Source organism: Gymnoscopelus braueri, assembly GCF_963280865.1.
Source record: "Gymnoscopelus braueri genome assembly, chromosome: 5".
Taxonomy (NCBI): Eukaryota; Metazoa; Chordata; class Actinopteri; order Myctophiformes; family Myctophidae; genus Gymnoscopelus; species Gymnoscopelus braueri.
Window position 1 is genome coordinate 37,818,972 of NC_137606.1, and position 18,157 is coordinate 37,837,128.

The 18,157-nt window shown below is 44.0% G+C and overlaps 2 protein-coding genes across 2 annotated transcripts in view; both read left to right on the plus strand.

Annotated features, from left to right (window-relative positions):
- The window catches only part of ppp1r37 (protein phosphatase 1, regulatory subunit 37), a 48,124-nt gene extending 41,545 nt beyond the window's left edge, over positions 1-6,579 (plus strand). Inside the window, exons 9-13 of the mRNA XM_080428004.1 lie at positions 855-996; positions 1,227-1,393; positions 1,556-3,656; positions 3,818-3,915; positions 4,224-6,579. Coding sequence (XP_080284130.1) covers positions 855-996; positions 1,227-1,393; positions 1,556-3,656; positions 3,818-3,906 — 2,499 coding nt within the window. The 3' untranslated portion in view covers positions 3,907-3,915; positions 4,224-6,579. The remainder of the gene's footprint in view (positions 1-854; positions 997-1,226; positions 1,394-1,555; positions 3,657-3,817; positions 3,916-4,223) is intronic.
- A 9,504-nt stretch (positions 6,580-16,083) lies between these two features.
- The window catches only part of LOC308085894 (uncharacterized protein), a gene marked incomplete at both ends in the record, with an annotated part of 5,604 nt that continues 3,530 nt past the window's right edge, over positions 16,084-18,157 (plus strand). The window contains 2 exons of the mRNA XM_080429209.1: positions 16,084-16,450; positions 16,715-16,891. Of these exons, the coding sequence (XP_080285335.1) occupies positions 16,084-16,450; positions 16,715-16,891 (544 nt within the window). The remainder of the gene's footprint in view (positions 16,451-16,714; positions 16,892-18,157) is intronic.

Here is an 18,157-nt window from a genome sequence, read left to right on the forward strand (position 1 = left end):
TAACAATAGAATATTCTAAACCTCTCACCTCCCATGTGGAAAATGGAAGGAGTAGCATTCTATTACTTTACAGCAGCTGGTAACTGTTTTTACGTTTTTGAGTGAAGAAACAAATAGATATTGCTTTGATTTATCATAGCGTGGATCTGGAAGTGGTTATGCTGAGACATTAAAGGGGTCTTCTAAGACACTGGTTCTCAGCACCAGGCCCGGGGATCACCAGGGTTCCAAATGGACCCTTAGGGGTCTGTAACACTGAGAGTATACAAATTGAACCAAATGGACCCTAATGGACTCTCAAATGAACACTGAGGATTTTACAGTGTAGATTGGGGTCCTAGAGATTAAAAAAACGGTATCAAACTGGGGGCCTTGAAATTCAAAAGGTTTAGAATGACTGTTCTAAGAAGTCTGCTGGAATTCCCATTACTAGAGCTTAGGGCAGTAGCGCAGAACACACACACACATGGCTTGAACATTCCTCTTCAGTGATATGACATATCCCATGACTGGCATGGCTGCTGTTTCGTAACCGTAACCTCAGAGATAACCACAGGATGCACCAATGCATTAGGCTGGCTATATGTCATATTTGATGTCATTATATCTTCCTGTAGAGAGTCAATTACTTCAACTTGCCTGTGTTTACCATCTGCCAGATGGCAGCTGTAATAACGTTTCCCTCATACATTCTAATAACAAATAGATTATGCATTTATCAGTGTTAAGACTTTCCTATTTCTAATAACTTTTTATATTTGAATTATTGATATTTTATATAACCCTTTGCCTCTCTATACACAGTTGTTACAGTTTGGTTTTATTTCTGCCAATGTGTTCGTCCTTCCCTGCAGCCATGCACCCAGAGCCTGGAGACTCTGAACCTGGGTCATAACTCTATAGGGAATGAAGGGGTCCACAAGTTGAAGGATGGACTTATTGGTAACCGCTCCGTACTCAGGCTGGGCCTAGCCTCCACTAAACTGTCTTGCGAAGGTGGGTACAAATTTGTGTAGGAACTTGTATTTGTCTTTTCTCCTAACTACAGCAGTAGTAATGCCTGATTTATATTTGGATGTGCACACCAAAAATAGCAGATCTACAAGAGCTATGATGTGTTGTGAACTAGATCGCTATTTGTCACAGTGCGACACAGCATGTAACTGATCATAAATCACCCTTAACTGTCACTAACCCTGTCACGCTATCATCCGTCTGTGCTCTAGGCGCTGTGGCCGTGGCTGAATTCATCGCAGAGAGCCCCAGGCTGCTACGCCTTGACCTTCGAGAGAATGAGATCAAGACGGGCGGCCTGATGGCGCTGTCTCTGGCCCTAAAGGTCAACACCTCTCTGCTCCGCCTTGACCTGGACCGTGAGCCCAAGAAAGAGACAGTAAGGAGAACAAGTAGAGGGGATGAGGGGGAATAAGGACATAAAACAATGTTATGTGTAGATGTCAGTGACAAACAATATTGTGGACATTGCATGCAGGTATGATGTGTTTCCTCTTTGATTGGATCACATGTTTTTGACTTACTCTCTGTTCACCCTCAGGTGAAAAGCTTCCTTGAGACACAGCGCGCCCTGCTGGCGGAGATCCAGAACGGCTGCAAGAGGAACTTCATCCTGGCCAAGGAGAAGGAGGAGACCGACGAGAAGATGAGGCAGTCGGCCTCCATGGCCGAGATCGCCACAGAGGACGGCACAAGGGAGGAGGAAGGAGCCGTGTCAGAAGAGCAGGTGGAGGGGGGGAGAAAAGACGGCGAGGAAGGAGGAAGCAGCAACAATGAAGGACAGACCAGCAGCCAGACAGGTGTGGGTTCTGAGACGGCAGCTCCGCGGCTGATCCTAGAGTCGGACTCTGACACAGAGGACGAGAACGAAGAAGAGGCAGTGCTCTCCAAGGCCCCGTCCTTGTCCGACTCCTCTCCCTCCCCAAAGCAGAATGGCCCCCCGGCCCAGCCAGAGGTTGCAACCCCACCTCTCAGTGCCTCACCGTTGACCCTCGTTGTGCCCCCCTCCCCTGCCCCCGCCGTGGGTCAAAGTGTCATTTCAGGGATCACTGTGACGGAGACGCCTGTTCCGCCTGGCACGCCTCCCTCCCCTGGAAGATGTATATCTGTGTCCAGCCCAGGGAGGGGCCACAAGATCTTCATGGTGACTCGGGTGGAGAGTCCCCCCGACCAGCAGCAGTTGCAGTTACAGCTCCAGATTAGCTCTGCTACAGTGTGCGGCCAGGAAACGGCGACTACGAACACCACAACGAGCAAGCCTGCGGTGGTGTCCCCAGCGCCCGGTGCACAGCAGACCAGGCAGGAGGCGTCCGCATCACATCCTGTCCAAGTCACGACCCACAGCCTGGCAGAGCAGACTCCAGCTCAGATGGCCACGCAAACGCAACTGGCAGAGGAGGGAGGGAGGTCAAGATCACCCACGCTGTTGAAAGACTGTGACCCAAAAGACTGTGACCCAACAGAGTGGAGCCCCGTGGCACGCTCACAGCCATCATACGCGCCCTCCCTCCATACAGAGTCTGCACTTTATGTCACACTGGCCCAGGCACAGGGTACTGAACAAAGCCAGCCCAGAGACACCATACTGGCTAGCATTTTACAAACGGAGCGGGCAGAGCAGAATCCACAAGCACTTGCACCAGCCCAGCCTTCCCATTCCTTACCAGTGGAGGATGTAGCGCTCACAGATCCACTACAGATGCAGCCCCGAGTGACAGAGGACACCGAGGACATTCCATCAGGAGCTTCAGCTGTGAAACCACAGTCTGCCAGCGAAGGAGAGGAAGCAGAGGAGAATGGAGGTGTTCTGACAGAGGAAATACAAGCAATGCCATGCCCAGATAGCACAGAAAAGTGCAAGCAGTCAGATCTGTGTCAGGCTGGTGCCCCTGTGTCTCAAACACACACAACACAGCAGTGTGCAGGTGACTCTACGCAGGGACAGACGGAGCAAGCCTTCACATCAGAAATCCCAGCACAGGAACAGACAGAGGCACCTGTGCAACAAACGCTACAGGGGGTGCCAGAAACCCTGTTGGAGCTGCCGAGCTCCACAGAGAACGTAGCAGAGAAACTGGACAGTCAGCAAAGCCAAGAAGCAGAGCAGATGCCAAAGTTGACCACAATAGAGCAGCAAGCAGAACTGCAACCATGTGACGCAGTAGAGCGACAGGCAGAAATGCAATTATGTGACACAGTAGAGCAACAAGCAGAAATGCAATTATGTGACACAGTAGAGTGGCAAGCAGAAATGCAACAATGTGGCACGGTAGAGCGAGAAGCAGAACTGCAACCATGCGATGCAGTGGAGCGACAAGCAGAATTGCAAGAACTGCAACAACGTGATGCTTCACAGGCAGCCTTCTCTGTTTGCGTAGGTCAGAGGGCACTTCCTGTGGCCCAAGGAGAAACCCCGAAGCCAAGTCCAAGTCAGCTGGAGGAGACTTCACCAAGTCCCCACACTGGCACAGAATCGCCTGACGAGAGCTCCGCAGATGGGGAGGAGTGCCTCGGTGCAGTGGACGAGGAGGTCAGAGGAGGAGGTGGAAGTTCAGCTCTGCCCAACGGCCTGAAGCCAGAGTTCTCACTTCATCTCCTGGACTCCGAAGGGCCTAAGCCTGGCAGCTGTGTGATGGAGCATGGTGAGTCAGGCCTACAGCATATACGTACAGTATCTAGTGCACGACACACACAGTACATGCATACTGCAGTAAATGCACATGCCATATTTCTTGAAAGTGGCAAATCCCAATTTGATCGTTTGTTCCTTGTTCCGTGTGTGTGTGTGTGTGTGTGTGTGTAGTGAGTTTGACTGCAGAGCTAAGCTGTGGACAGGATCTGGAGGAGCTGCTGCTAGATGCCAGTTTGGAGACAGGGAGAGATGCACCATGAAGTTAGGAGGTAACCCCCTTGTCTACACACACTTTTTACACAAATACCATCATATATCTTATACCCCAGTGAAATGCCAGGAAGGTATGGAGGTATGAAAATATATATACCACCCAAGCCTAGATCCCATTGCCATGGTTCTCATGGTATCTCATCTACAGGCATTATAAAGTCAATGATGACTTATTTTGTTGGACATGGATTTTTGTTCATGAAGAGTCAGGGAATTTCACTTTGCATTTAGAGTGGGAGCCCTGCTTAGGAAAAAAAAGTTGACTATTAATTGCTAATTGACATCCTCTTTTCCACTTCAACAGGAAATGGAGGTCAGGATAAAGAGAGCAGTCAGATGGTTTGTCTGGCTCTACAATACAACCGGTCGCCCCACCATGTTTCTTTCTTTTTGTTGTTGTTCCCATGATCAAAAACACTTCCTTTCTGCGAAGATCTGAAGACCCGGTGTCATTGTCTATCTAAGTACTATAAAATATACCAGAAAAGACAAAAAAATAACTATTAAAAATGACACACAAAAACAAACTGTGGTCGTCAGGCTTGGTCATGCCATTAGAAATTCCCTGCACTCACACTACATCCACTACTGAAACAAAACACACACAAGAAGAACGAGTATGTTAGAAGAAAAGAGGATGAGAAATCACACAGTTATCACTACATCCTGTCAGTCTGGAAACACTTCAGCAGGTAGCAGGGAGCCAGAAATGTAAAAGATAACAGAGAGATGGAGAGGGGAGAGGGGGGGGGGGGGTACAGCATAACACTAACCAAAGACAGACCTTGCTCATGCCCTGGCTTGTTCTACAATATGGGTGTTTCTGTAGGTTCCATTGAGATTTACACTGTAGTGCGGGGGGAATTGAGTTGGAGCTAAGCTTTCTTCGTTATGTCACAGACACACAAACTTACTGTCGCTCCACTTGTAAGAAAAGAGGGCTCTGGTAACGCGTGCATCATGAACCTAAGTGAAGAGGCCCCGGTATAGAGTCATGAACCCTGCTGAGAGGACCTGTTGGTTTTGAATGTGCAGAAGACTTCTTGGAGAGGGTAACGTATAGGTCCTACACAAAGGCTTTTATACCCAAGGATGGCAATGGTGTAAATGTGTGTGTGCGCGTGTGTCTGCGTGCGTATGTGTTAACTTTTCCGTCTGCGCATCCCAAACTCTGTAAGGGACCTCTGCCAAAGTGACCTCCCTCTTTTAGCGTTCCCCCCCCTCCTCTGTTCACTTCGGCCCCTCAGGAATCGGCATCCCTTCCAGTCAGTCTCCATGGATCTGATGCGGAGAAACCGGAATCTTTTTCTTTTCTCCTCGCCTGCCAAACTGCTCTGTCTCTGTAACAAAACGGCTCTGGGTTGGGTTTGCTTTGCGAAAAACAATGTCATTCATTAACTCTCCAAACTGAAGCCTTTAGAAAGAAAAAGAAAGAAAGAAATACCTTCTGTGAATGTTGGAATACAAGAGATCTGCCTTTGTTTAAGTGTGTTGCTTGTTACAGAGAAAGTCTCATTACTTTTCCTCTCTTCTTCACTTCCGGACTCTTTTATTGTGGGCTTACATTTACCGTTGAATTGTTCCTTGTCCAGCCAGTCACTGTTGTTTGAAACTCGTTAGGAGTATAAAAAGTGATTCTGTGTATTCCCCCCCCGGTTCAACATTCATGTTGCCTTCAGTTCAACACTTAAGTAGAATCTCATCTCTGTTTTTGCTGCTTTGAGAAATCAGTTGTTTTTTGTATTTATTTTATAGCTATATGAGCCTTCTTTCTGTGTGATTAATTTTTCTCCCTTCATCCCCCTTTTTATCTTTTCTTTTCCATTGGGGTTTTGCTTTTAAAGACTTACCCTTTTTTGGTGTATATTTCTGATTCATATTAGAGCAAATATTTAGTTTTCCTTTTTTTATTTTTTGGCTGGAGGAGGGGGGGTTATTTGGGATAAACATTACAATGATGGGTGGAGGGATGAATAAAATATTGAGGGTTATGGCAATAGTGGGGGAGGGGATTGTGGGTTCAGATATGAATACAAACTTGGTGAACTGAGGGGCAGCGTACTCGATGACTCATATTAAAACCCACATTATTGTTAAAACACTATTCTGCTATGTTGAGCTATGACCACAGGGGGGTGCTGGGGTTTTATTGTGCTCACCTACCACATGAATTATGGCCAATGGAGTGTTAAATGCAGGAGCTCCTCCTAAAAGAAAAAAGACTTTGATACCATACATAAAGTACAACAAGCCCTGGCTGCAATGCATTCTGAGACTGCCCCACAATTTAAACCAACTGTATGTCAGATACTGTGGACTGCATTCAAACAGCTTTTTTTTCTATAGCAAGACGATGAAACTACAAATGAAAGGCGGCTATTTCACTCTTGCATTGTATTTGGGGAGGGGGGGGGCACTTCACCTCACCCCATCCCATCATTTGAATCCTCCTGTTTGGTGTCCCTCATTCTCATCCGATTGTTCTGGAGTTCAAATCCACATTGCTGTGCTGCCCCCACTGTTTGTAATGCTTTATTTTTTCCCTTTTCTTTTTTTTTTAGTAATTTTAGTTATTTGTTAACTTAATCAAAATGTGCTGGTAATCACAAAATATATGTATGGCAAAATTTGTTCCTCAAATAAATGCATGTAATGACTAATGATGTGATTGTGAATGTTTCACTGAAATTACTGAGTTTGGGATTTCTGCTAGAATCGTTTGCAGAAGTTTGCATGATAAATGGAGATAATTTAATGATGAGTAAAAATCAACTGGCTGGAGATAGCCGGTCAATAATTATACAACTTAATCTGCTGTATTTTACACAGCAAGCATAACAAAAATATTTAAGAAAGAAAGCTCATCTTGACTTAAACAGACAGTGCTGTGGAGGGTGGAGTCGATACAAACACTGGTGCACAGACTGGGACCAGTGTTGTAAAGTACCACACTCCTATAGGTCCAAATAGACCCCTGGTCCCACACGGTACCATATTGTTGGTAAGGAAACATTATTGTTTCCTTGTCATTGTCTTGACCTCATTTTCTAAAAACCTTGATAATGACCAGGAAAGGACTAGCTGTCTGTGCTAAATGACAATCACATTTTGTTGCAGTTGAACATTTGGTGGATGTGGCCTGGATGCAATTTGCTGATGTGTTTGAATTGGATGGGTTTCAGGATTCCTCCTCTTTCTCAAAAGACAAGACAGGATTGATAAGTTATATAAAAATGGGGAGCTTGATGTCTCAACATTTTTGCATTGCATTATGAGGCAAAAATTAAGGCAGCCTTTGACAGTTTTTCTGTGTAATGTTTAGCTCATGGAAAGTAAGCTGACGTTTTGAGGCCCAACACTTCATTAGTCCCTCTAGGCAGGCAGGGACTTGACCTTTCATTAGGTGAACTCCAAGACATTCATGCATTGACCAAACTATATAATGTGGTGAGAGGTGAGGGGGTTCACTTATCCTGAAGCCAAGGTATAGAGCAGGGGGTAGACCAGAGCGCAAGAGCTCTATTCTGTATGTATTACTGTAATTCTCTCCTGAAGGAATTCCAGACTGTACTAATCCACTCCTCCCCTCCTCTAATAATAGGGGGTGAGGGTGGGGAAATAGTCAGAAGATATCATGGTGTGATTTTAATAAAACTCCATGACTTTATGAGGGTCCAGCATTTCAAACGCTCCTAATACTGTAAATGATGTGGGTTTTGTTTTTAATTGAAACTGAACTTTTTAAAACTGTAGCAATTGCCAGTCTAATTGTACTTGCATGTGATCGTGTTGCTGATTTGATGAGATGAACAAGAGTGCAGGACTTTGTAACATAAGCGTTAGATTCTGACCGTGGTTTCTTTAGCGAGACAATTGTAAAATAACCTGTCTATAAATAGGGACTTCAATCTGCTCCCCACCCCTGTCCAAATAAACCAACAACCTTGTTAATAGGAAAACTCAAGATTCCTCTTATTTGCAGCGTGTGGGTTCATACTTTTAGGCTGCTGTGCCTTATTTCCAAAGTCACTGAGGTTTGTCTGGTCATGTGATCCAACCAGTGAGCCCATATCAGCATTGAAATTCTTTTGAATTTAATTTGTGCACAAAATGTACACGGCACACCCCCACGAGCTCTCACCCCACCCCTGACCATCCCCTTCTTTCCTATCTATGCAACTGCTGTATGTTCACCCCTGTAATACATCCCAGGTCCCCTCTTTCCAAGATTCTATTCCAGGATATAGGCCCAGCTTAAAAGCAAAATTAAAGTGGCCTTCAGTCCTTAGTTGACTCTCCTCAGCTTCTCCCTCAGTAGCCTTGATTTCACTTCTTTATTGGATCTGAAGTGTGGCTCAACTTTACAATCTTGTGGGATATCTTGAACCAAGTTTAATGTGAGTTGAATGAAATAATTGGATAGCAAGTACATTGTGCAATATTGCATTCAGTGTTCATGTGAATTTCTGCTTATAACATCCATTCTGTAAAAGTGAATTCTGTCTTGCATTTTTAGTTTGTTTATTAGGGTGACTTAAGTCCTGTCTGTCATTTCCTCAGCCTTCATACAAACCTGCCATATTGTAAATGTACTTTGGTAAAACTGTTTATTCACTGCAGTTGTATGGGACTTAAACTGTAGTCTACCCACTCAGAGTCTTTCTGTTGTGACGTGTCCAAAATGCAAATACTATTTTATGATAGAAATTATGTTGTTAATTGTCAACTAAGCACACCATCACATCATGGAAGTTCTGAGAAAATCAAGTCAGCAGAACAGGGTTATGGTGGTTTTATTGCATACAGTACTACATTGGTTTCTTGTATATTCTTGGTTCAAATAAAAGGTTTCTTAATGCTCTACTGGTGATGGTTTTGTGTTTGCATGTTTGTTGTTGCTAATACATATTTAAGTTGCTTTTGTTGACAGGAAAGCCAATTCAAACAGTATTAACATGATCAATACGTTTCTGTTGATGTTCCAGGGTAAACTGTGATGTTCCTGCATTTCAGACATTCTATTTGAAAGCAAGAAGTCTGTTTGGTCTTACAGAATTTACTTGGTACATGGTAAAAAGTACCAGATGATGGTGATGGCATTCAGAGAGTTGACAATGAATGCTGTTTCATCAAGGCATTACATTATTTTGGTGCTACTGGAGAGGTGTTACTCCTCACACACTCATATCCATTCTGGTAAATTATGAACATTAGCAGAAAAGCAGAATCTCAAAACATCATTATGACTGAGCAAATGTCCTAATTTAACTATATAATAATAATAATAATAATAATAATAATGATAATAACTATTTATATAGCGCCTTTCAAAAACAAGTTACAAAGTGCTTTACAATAACAACTCTTAAAATATACAATACAAATCAGACATTAATTGCATAAATAGTACAACAGTTCATAATCTAAGAAAAAGCTGTGCCATAGAGGTGAGTTATTAGAAGAGATTTGAAAGAGGACACTGAGTTTGCCTGCCTGAGGTCCCCAGGCAGTGAGTTCCACAGCCGAGGGGGCCAAACGGCAAAAGCCTGGTCTCCCTTTCTGACAAGGCAAGACTTTGGTACCGTCTGCTGGATGATCTCAGGCAGCGGCCTGGCTTATAAGGAGTTGAAAGATCTAACACTTGCTATGCATCCGATGTCTATGATGCATTATAATCATACTTATAGTGTATTATAATCTGTGTTATAACACTGTATAATTATAGTTATAAGAACTCATTAATGCTCATAATGCTTTGTAGCAATAATCATACCACATTATAAAGCATTCTATAATGACTTATAAGGTCAACTATTATAATTGTATCTATAATGTTTTAAAGCAACAAATGACCACTTATAGCGACTTATAATGACAGTATAATCATTTTAATAGTGATTACAATGCTTTTTCTTTTTTTTTATCCCGCGATTTTTGTAACCCATTTTTTTCACCCGGTGCCAATTTCCTAAGTGATCCTGGGCGCTACACCAGCCCTACACCAGCACTACACCAGTCCCCCACAGTAGGGAGGCCAGGGCCGAGCTCTTGCTTCCTTCAGGCATGAGAGCCAACTGACCTTCTTGTCACCTGACAGGGGGGAGTTTCCCTGGTTGGACGTAGCGCGTGGAAGGAACACGTTATTCCAACCAGTTCCCTTCCCCTCCATCAGGCGCCCCGGCTGTCATGGGGGAGGCGGTATAGCGACCAGGATTACTACTGTACATGTTTTTGTGAGGGTATTAACTACCCTAGGAGACACGGGGAGAACATGCAAACTCCACACAGAGTAGGCCCTTTCGCCAACCCCACCTAGGGTATGGGCGCTGATGACGTGGAGGAGAAGACACGCCCCCAGCGCCCACAGCGTAAAGAATTAGGAATATTTATGAGCTCTAACTATAATTATACAGTGCTATAATAGAGATTATAATGTATTATAAGCATGTTTATAAGGCATTATAGACATGGTATGCATAGCAAGTGTTACCGTTGCAGTCTTTGAATATTTAGAATATTTTTGCTGAATTGAATATATCCCTGAATTGCATTTGCAATAGTCAAGTCTGGAGGAGATAAAAGCACGGATGACCTTTTCTAGGTCTGCAGCTGTAAGGAAAGGCCTGACCTTTGCCAGTTGTCTCAGCTGGACAAAGCAGGACTGAACTACTTTTGTTACCTGGATGTCAAAAGACAGCTCTGGGTCAAACATGACACCCAGGTTACGGGCTTTCTTTTTTAACAGTTTTGGAGAGGCCACTGAGACTTGAAGTGAGATTATCAACAATTTATGTGTTGGGGCAGGAGGGGGTGAATATAATTACTTCAGATTTTGATTCATTTCATTGAAGGAAGTTTTTAGACATCTATTGTTTGAGGTCATTGAAACAGGACACAATGCAAGTGACATCAGTGTAGCCAGGTTTTATGGGGACATACAGTTGAGTGTCGTCTGTGTAGCAATCAAAAGCTATATTATGTATACGCTTAATTTGCCCCACGGGTAGCATATATATAATAAATAAAATGGGACCCAGGATCGAACCTTGGGGAACTCCGCAAAAGAGAGGAGAAGAAGAGGAAGAGGCATCACCAAGTGCAACAGAAAATGACCTGTTTGATAGGTAGGAGCACAGACAGTCCAGAGCCACTTCACTGATACCAACGTTGATTTTCAGATGGCTGATCAGAACACCATGGTCCACTGTGTTAACTAAGGTCCAGGAGAATTAAAATGGAGTACAGGCCTTTGTCGGCTGCAAGCAACAAGTCATTTGTGAATTTGACTAAAGCAGTCTCCGCGCTGTGTTGGGCACGGAAGCCAGATTGAAATGCTTCAAAGATATGTTTATTTTTCATATGGGAAATGAGTTGTGTGGAGACTTTTGAATGAGTTGTGTGCAGACTTTTTCTAAAATCTTTGATAAAAAAGGCAGCTTGGAGATGGGTCTAAAATTACTTACTATCGAAGGGTCTAGAGAAGGCTTCTTTAAAAGGGGGTAGTGGCATGTTTAAAATAGGAGGGGAAAATACCAGAAGTCAGTCAACAATTACCAATAGATAAAAGGTCTGGACCAACTGTCTGAAATGTAGCTTTTAAAAACCAGGTGGGCATGCAATCAGAGGGGCAGGTGGAAGATTTGGAAAGTGCAACAGTGCGTTCCAGAGTTAACAGGGAGATTTCACTGAACTGAGTTAGTGCTGAAGTTGGACATGAATCAGCATCACTTTCTCTAAAATCAGTGTTAAAATCTCCGCTACCTTGTTTAAAAAGTAGTTTAAAAATTCTTCACATTTCTCTGGGGAGGATTCCACAGGCTGACTAGGGGGAGGACCAATCACATAATTTATGGTTTTAAAAAGGATTCAGGGATTATGTCCCTCTTTAGCAATTAGGTCTGAAAAATATGTGTCTATGAAAACATAAGAAAACATTAAACTTTTAGGGGGGCATGGAAGACACAATTATTGTCCTTTTTCCACAGCTGCTCAGCCTTCCTATATTTTCTCTTTAAGGACCTTATTTCCTCATTTAACCAAGGCGTCACAGAGGGTTTCAGCATTTTAAATCTGACTGGAGCTAAACAGTCTAAAATGCTTGTGCAGGAACTGTTAAAAACACTGACACACTCGTCAACAGAGAGGCCACCTTGTTCATTTCCAGTAACTGGTTGGTGAGTAAAAGTTCACAAAAGCGGGGAACAGACAGTGATATAACATCCCTTGCTCTTAATGCTTTAATTTATTGAGCCATGATATGATATGTTTATTTTTTATACATAATGTCAACTGTAAAGAGAGTGGTTCAACTATTTCAAGAGACAATACTGTCTTCATAATAACTCGGTTAAAGAGAGACACTTTAGCACTCCTAGCTAGTGGTGGCTACATAATTAAAACTAGAAAAAGTGCTCCTCGGAGCACAGGTCTCCGCCAGGTCAGGTACGTTATTGTGGCCTCCTGGTGGCGCTATAATAGGCCAATGTGAAAAGGGTGCCATTTCTTCTTAGGCCTTTCACAGCAATCGGACACTGCATTCATGATTTGAGGCATTTTGTTCCAAAAATGTGTTTTGCTAAATTAGACCTGCTGGTGGCGCTATAACAGGCCAATGTGAAATGGGTGGCATTTCTTCCTCGGCCTAATGGGAATGTGGCCGAGGGAAATTGCAAGCTGCATTCATGATTTGAGGCATTTTGTTCAAAACAGACCAATCCTGCAAACTTTGGAAGCCAACCTTAGCCGATCAGGATGGAATATGGGAAATAGGACAGATTCGGGTTGATTACATGACTATAGAGATACTGTGTACCGATTTGCATGACGATTGGATACAATCTGTAGGAGTAATGTCAAACAATGGGTTTTGCACAAATCGGCCTCCTGGTGGCGCTATAACAAGCCCATATGAAAAATGTGGGGCAGAGGTTCTGAATTGGCATCCAGGGAGTGTGTGTGCACAGTTTCGCAGCGAGCGGGCCAACGGTGCCGGAGATTAGCTGCTAACACACGCGTACAGGACAGGACACACACACACGGACGGACGGACGGACAGGGGGTAAAACATACTCTCTCGCCATGCCTTTCGGCCTGACGGAGACAATAATTAGCTAAAGTCAGGTGTGGCCAAATTCACTGTTAGTTAAAGATAAATATTGCTTTATTGCTGACCTTATGGGGTTATGACAAACCTGTTCTTGCAGAGGACAGAGGCAAGTGATGAAATGCATCCTCGTTGTTCCTTTCCTTTGGCTCAGCCTCGCCTCAGGAATGTGCAGACAAGTTGATATAAGAGTCAATGGGACTTTTCCATGGTGTCAACCCATATCTGGCCTGTTGGTTTGCAGTCCACTGGACTGTACCAAACCCTGCGTGTCGAAAGAGAATATGGTTTGTTGGGACCGCTGTTTCATCCTTAGTATAAGGAATGAAAGAGCGAGCAAGGAACATGTCATCGCTGTCGGGCATAAATCTCCATATTTCACCTTTTTATGTTTTTCTTTCATAAATGAATGCACTATATAATACTTTGTCATACAGCAGTATGACAAAGCAGCAAAATTTGCAAAATAGCTGCTCTACAAGCTCACAACGTGTGCTTCTAAAAAATATTTAACCAATGAAAATTGCCAGGTAGCTTATTGTGGGCCAGCAAAGCAAAACAACATGGTGGAAAACTTGTCAGGTGGAAATGGGCGTGGCTTATTTGGGGGAGTTGCATAATAATCCAAGGGAAAACGAAAATAGATTTTATGAAAATTGGTCCAGCAGCGCTTGTAGCATTTCGTGCAAAATGGGCCCCTGCCGCAAACTGTGAAAGTCATAAAGCACCATTGGAAGCTGCAGCACCATAGAAGACAGGGAAGCACCATAGGAAGCACCATAGAAGACAGGGAAGCACCTTAGGAAGCACCATCGAAGACAAGGAAGCACCTTAGGAAGCACCATAGAAGACAGGGAACGAGGGAAGCGCCATAGAAGACAGGGAAGCACCTTAGGAAGCACCATAGAAGACAGGGAACGAGGGAAGCACCATAGAAGACAGGCAAGCACCTTAGGAAGCACCATAGGAGACAGGGACGCACGCAGCACCTAGGAGACAGGGAAGCACCTTAGGAAGCACCATAGGAGACAGAGAAGCACCTTAGGAAGCACCAAAAGAGACAGGGAAGCACCATAGGAAGCACCACCATAGGCTATGTATCTCACTCATTTGTGATCATTTATTGTCTCTGCCAGGCCGGAGACTGTGTTTTCACCCCTGTCCATCCGTCCGCCAGTGTCTAGTCTGTGTGCTGTGACTGAGCAGCTAATCTCATGACATGTGTTATAAGTAATCTTACCATGGGATTCAAGCCTGAATTTGCCTTGTTAAAATGTGTCAGTTAAAATGAAATTGCTACAAAGGTGGGGTCGTGGGTGCCTGCATGGGTGGGCTTGGGCTCCGGCTGTCTTCTTAAGGTATTTCTGGTTGAATGCAAAGAAGGACGATTCGAATTCGCCCTCACATGACTGTGATTAACACAAACCGTGATTGGTGGGAGAGAGAGGGGGACAGAGAGAGGGGGCGAGAGAGGGGGGTTGAGAGAGGGAGAGGGAGAGAGAGAGAGAGAGAGAGAGAGAGAGAGGGGGGGAGGGAGATGGGAGAGAGGGAGAGGGAGAGGGAGAGGGAGAGGGAGAGGGAGAGAGAGAGAGAGAGAGAGAGGGAGAGGGAGAGGTAGAGAGAGAGAGAGAGAGAGAGAGAGAGAGAGAGAGAGAGAGAGTGAGTGTTCTGCATACTTTGCTCAAACGCGGCAGCAGCACAGATTGCAGAAGCTCGAGTTTTAAGTAGCCGAGATCGTCCGCTTCTCTGGGGTAATGTCAAAACATTATTTAATTTTTAATACAGTGTTATGAGTCATAACACTTCAAGTTGAAATTATTTTGCAGTATACTGCAAAATAATTTCAAATGATTTGTGCTTTAATTTAACTTATTTTTTACTTTGACCTAAGGTGTAGGCTAAATGTTAAAATGCTTCTGAACTTGGGCTGATGTCTACTTGACTGGAACTGTAGGCTACAGTTTTACGGAATCACTGAAAACACTGACATTTCAAATGGAATGAATCATGCTTTAATCCAGTGGTTTTCAACCCTTTCAGGCCCGACCCCTCAAAAATAATCATATTTGAACTGGGAGTGGGGACCCCCTAGCTCACCCTGACAAGCACTTGGAATGTAGGAGTTGAGCCAGGAATTACATTTAGTTTGACTCAGTTCCACAGATAAATGTTGTGAAAATATCAGATATACAAGCTCACAATGCTTGTGTTGCGAGCTTGTAGATCAGCTATTTTCACTATTTCTGCCTCTTTCTTATATTATTTGATAATTTGGCCCATGTTTGACCAGTTTTTATAGTATAGTTTGTTGATTACTTTTGATGCAGTAAATGGTCTTTCATTTCTTGTTTTCTCCCTTTTCTTTTTTTTTTTATAAAAAAAGTCTTAAAAGTCCTTAAATTGTCACTTTACTGTCATCTGGGGACCCCCCCAAAATCATGTGGGGACCCCCCTCGGGGTTCTGACCCACAGGTTGAGAACCACTGCTTTAATCGAAGCTGCTGCTGGATTATGCTACATGGCAGGCAGTCAGGCAGGCAGGCACGCACGAACGCACGCACGCACGCACGCACGCACGCACGCACGCACGCACGCACGCACGCACGCACGCACGCACGCACGCACGCACGCACGCACGCACGCACGCACACACACTCACACTCACTTGTACACTCTCAGAGTTATGGTGGTCCTTGAAAATAAATAAAAAGTTTAAGAAACCACTGTACTAGTGGACTCCTAATGTGTCATAGTAAATCAGTGTCATACATATTCTGAAGAAAACCTGGAGACTAGGACAAAGACAAGTCTTGCCACGGACACATTTGTCCGTGTTTGGACATATTGATGATCGATGGTTTGCAGATAATGCAGAGTGTGTGCACACTTTATCAAATGTGTGCGGGATGTACTCAGTAAATCCCAAATCCCCAGTGCTCATTTAAACTAAACAGACTCAAATGGAGGTCCAGTATGAATGGTGTATAATCTGTGTGTCTGTGTTTCCTTTATAGCTGCTGATATGGGGCCAAACAGGTTGTACGCACTGCACTTGTGCTTGATGGCTGTCACGCTCCTGCTGCTGCTGTGTGAAGTCATGATCAGCCAACACTGCCACTCCATTATCAACCTGGTGGACGGTTTCAACACCCTCTTCATCCTCATGCACATGGCTCTGTCTCTTCCTCTACCCACACGCAGCAGGTGCACGGGAGATGCTTCAGCTGCATCTTTGCACTCGTCTCCTGCCTCCCTCCCATCTGTGCCAAATGGATCCTCTTTCTCATCTGCGTCTTACACCCAACCGTCCCCTTCCCCCCCCTCGCCCTCCACGGAACCTCTGACCAAATCTCCAGCCCACATCCTGATCCAGCCCAGCGCATGCAGCTTTTCAATCTATTCCGCCGGGCCACCTCTCCACCCTAGCGGTCCTAATTTCAATCAACTCGACCTCTCAAATATCCATGCCGTAAACCTGCGTTCTAACCCTCTGAATTCACATTCCTCCACTGTCCTGTCTAATTCAGCCACCCTCCCTCACCCATTTTCATTGAGCCTACTTTCCTCACCCCCCTCCCCATCACCACACACCCTGCACGCACCCTTGTGTGGTCTTTTTTATAGCCAAGTGAGGATTCAAGCGGTGGGGGCTTTTCTCGCAGCTCTCGTCCTGGCCTCTCTTTGTGTCTCAGTCAGTATGGAGATCTTCAGCCACATCTTTCAGCCCCGCCCTGTGCGGCAGCCATATTTGGTTGTCGTCGTAGGGGCTCTCAGTCTGGTCCATAACCTGGCAGTGCTGGGACTGAGGTGGGGTCGGATGCTGGGCGTCAGCACTGGACTGGTCCGGGAGACCCCACACCCCCGTGATGGTAAAGATGCCTAAATCGGTGGTTCCCAACCTATCATCAATCAACCATTTGATTGATGATATAACATTAACATTTACAAACAATATTATGTAAAAAATATTTTTTTGTTTAAAACCTTGAACAATGAGTTTTCATTGTGATACCGATTGATAGCAACTTAAAGTAATAGTATACCACGTTAGTTCCATTGATCCAAACTGGAACACAATCGATTGATTGATCATTAAAATAAAGATTTTCTGAAAATGCACACGGCCCACACACCCATCTGACAGGTTTGTAGTAGCATGCTGTTTAGAACATTAGCATCATATGCAAGTGTGTACATAACATGCCGCCGTTGATAGGCAAGTTACAGTGTTCTTAAGGTGCAGTTCAATAGACCAGTTCATGCAGCAAGGGAAGGCGCTAACCACATGTTCACACATATATGTTTACAAAATTGATAAAAAGGAAACATTTTAAGATATGCTTACTTTAACCATTATAGTTTAGTGGCAGATTTTTGCTCTTAGATGGTAGGTAGGTAGGTACTTTATTCATCCCGAGGGGAAATTAAGGTGTTTCAGTAAATCTCATAGAGACATCAATAAAAACACATTATAATAATAAAAACATCTAAAAAAGCATAGTCAACCTACAATATTAAAAATTTACAGACCAAACACTACTAAAGAGTCCGATGGCTTGCATCCCGCATCCCCCACCCTAAACAGCCTGGGGCCTGTTCCTCAAAAGGTGAATTAGAGCTAAAGCCTGGCTTTACCACCTATCCTGGCTTAATTTAGCCAGGATTAGAGCTGACTCGGTTCCTCAAAAGGTGAATTATCTTGAAGATTAGTTTAGCCAGTTCACCCTGGCTAAGTTTAGCCTTATCCGATTCCTCAAAAGAGAATTGAAGCAAGCCTAGCTTAGTTACCATGGCAATTTAGCTGTGAAGTTAGCCTGGTCAGGAGCAGGCTAACAGCCAAGCTTACTTAAGCCAGTGCCTTGTTCTTCAAGTTTTTCCACAGTTAATTCAAAACATGTGTTTGTATATGGACTCATTTTAATGACCCTGCATTCAAATAAAATGAAATCAATACAATAAGATATAATCAATGTAATTATATTACTGAAATAGTGTGTGACCATGAATCATAATTGTTTCACAATGACTCATGTGATATGTCATTGTCACTCTGTTAACACTATAGTTCATATTGTTGTTAGATGTTTGATAATATATTACCATTTTTTAAAAATATTATAAAAAATGTCTAACAC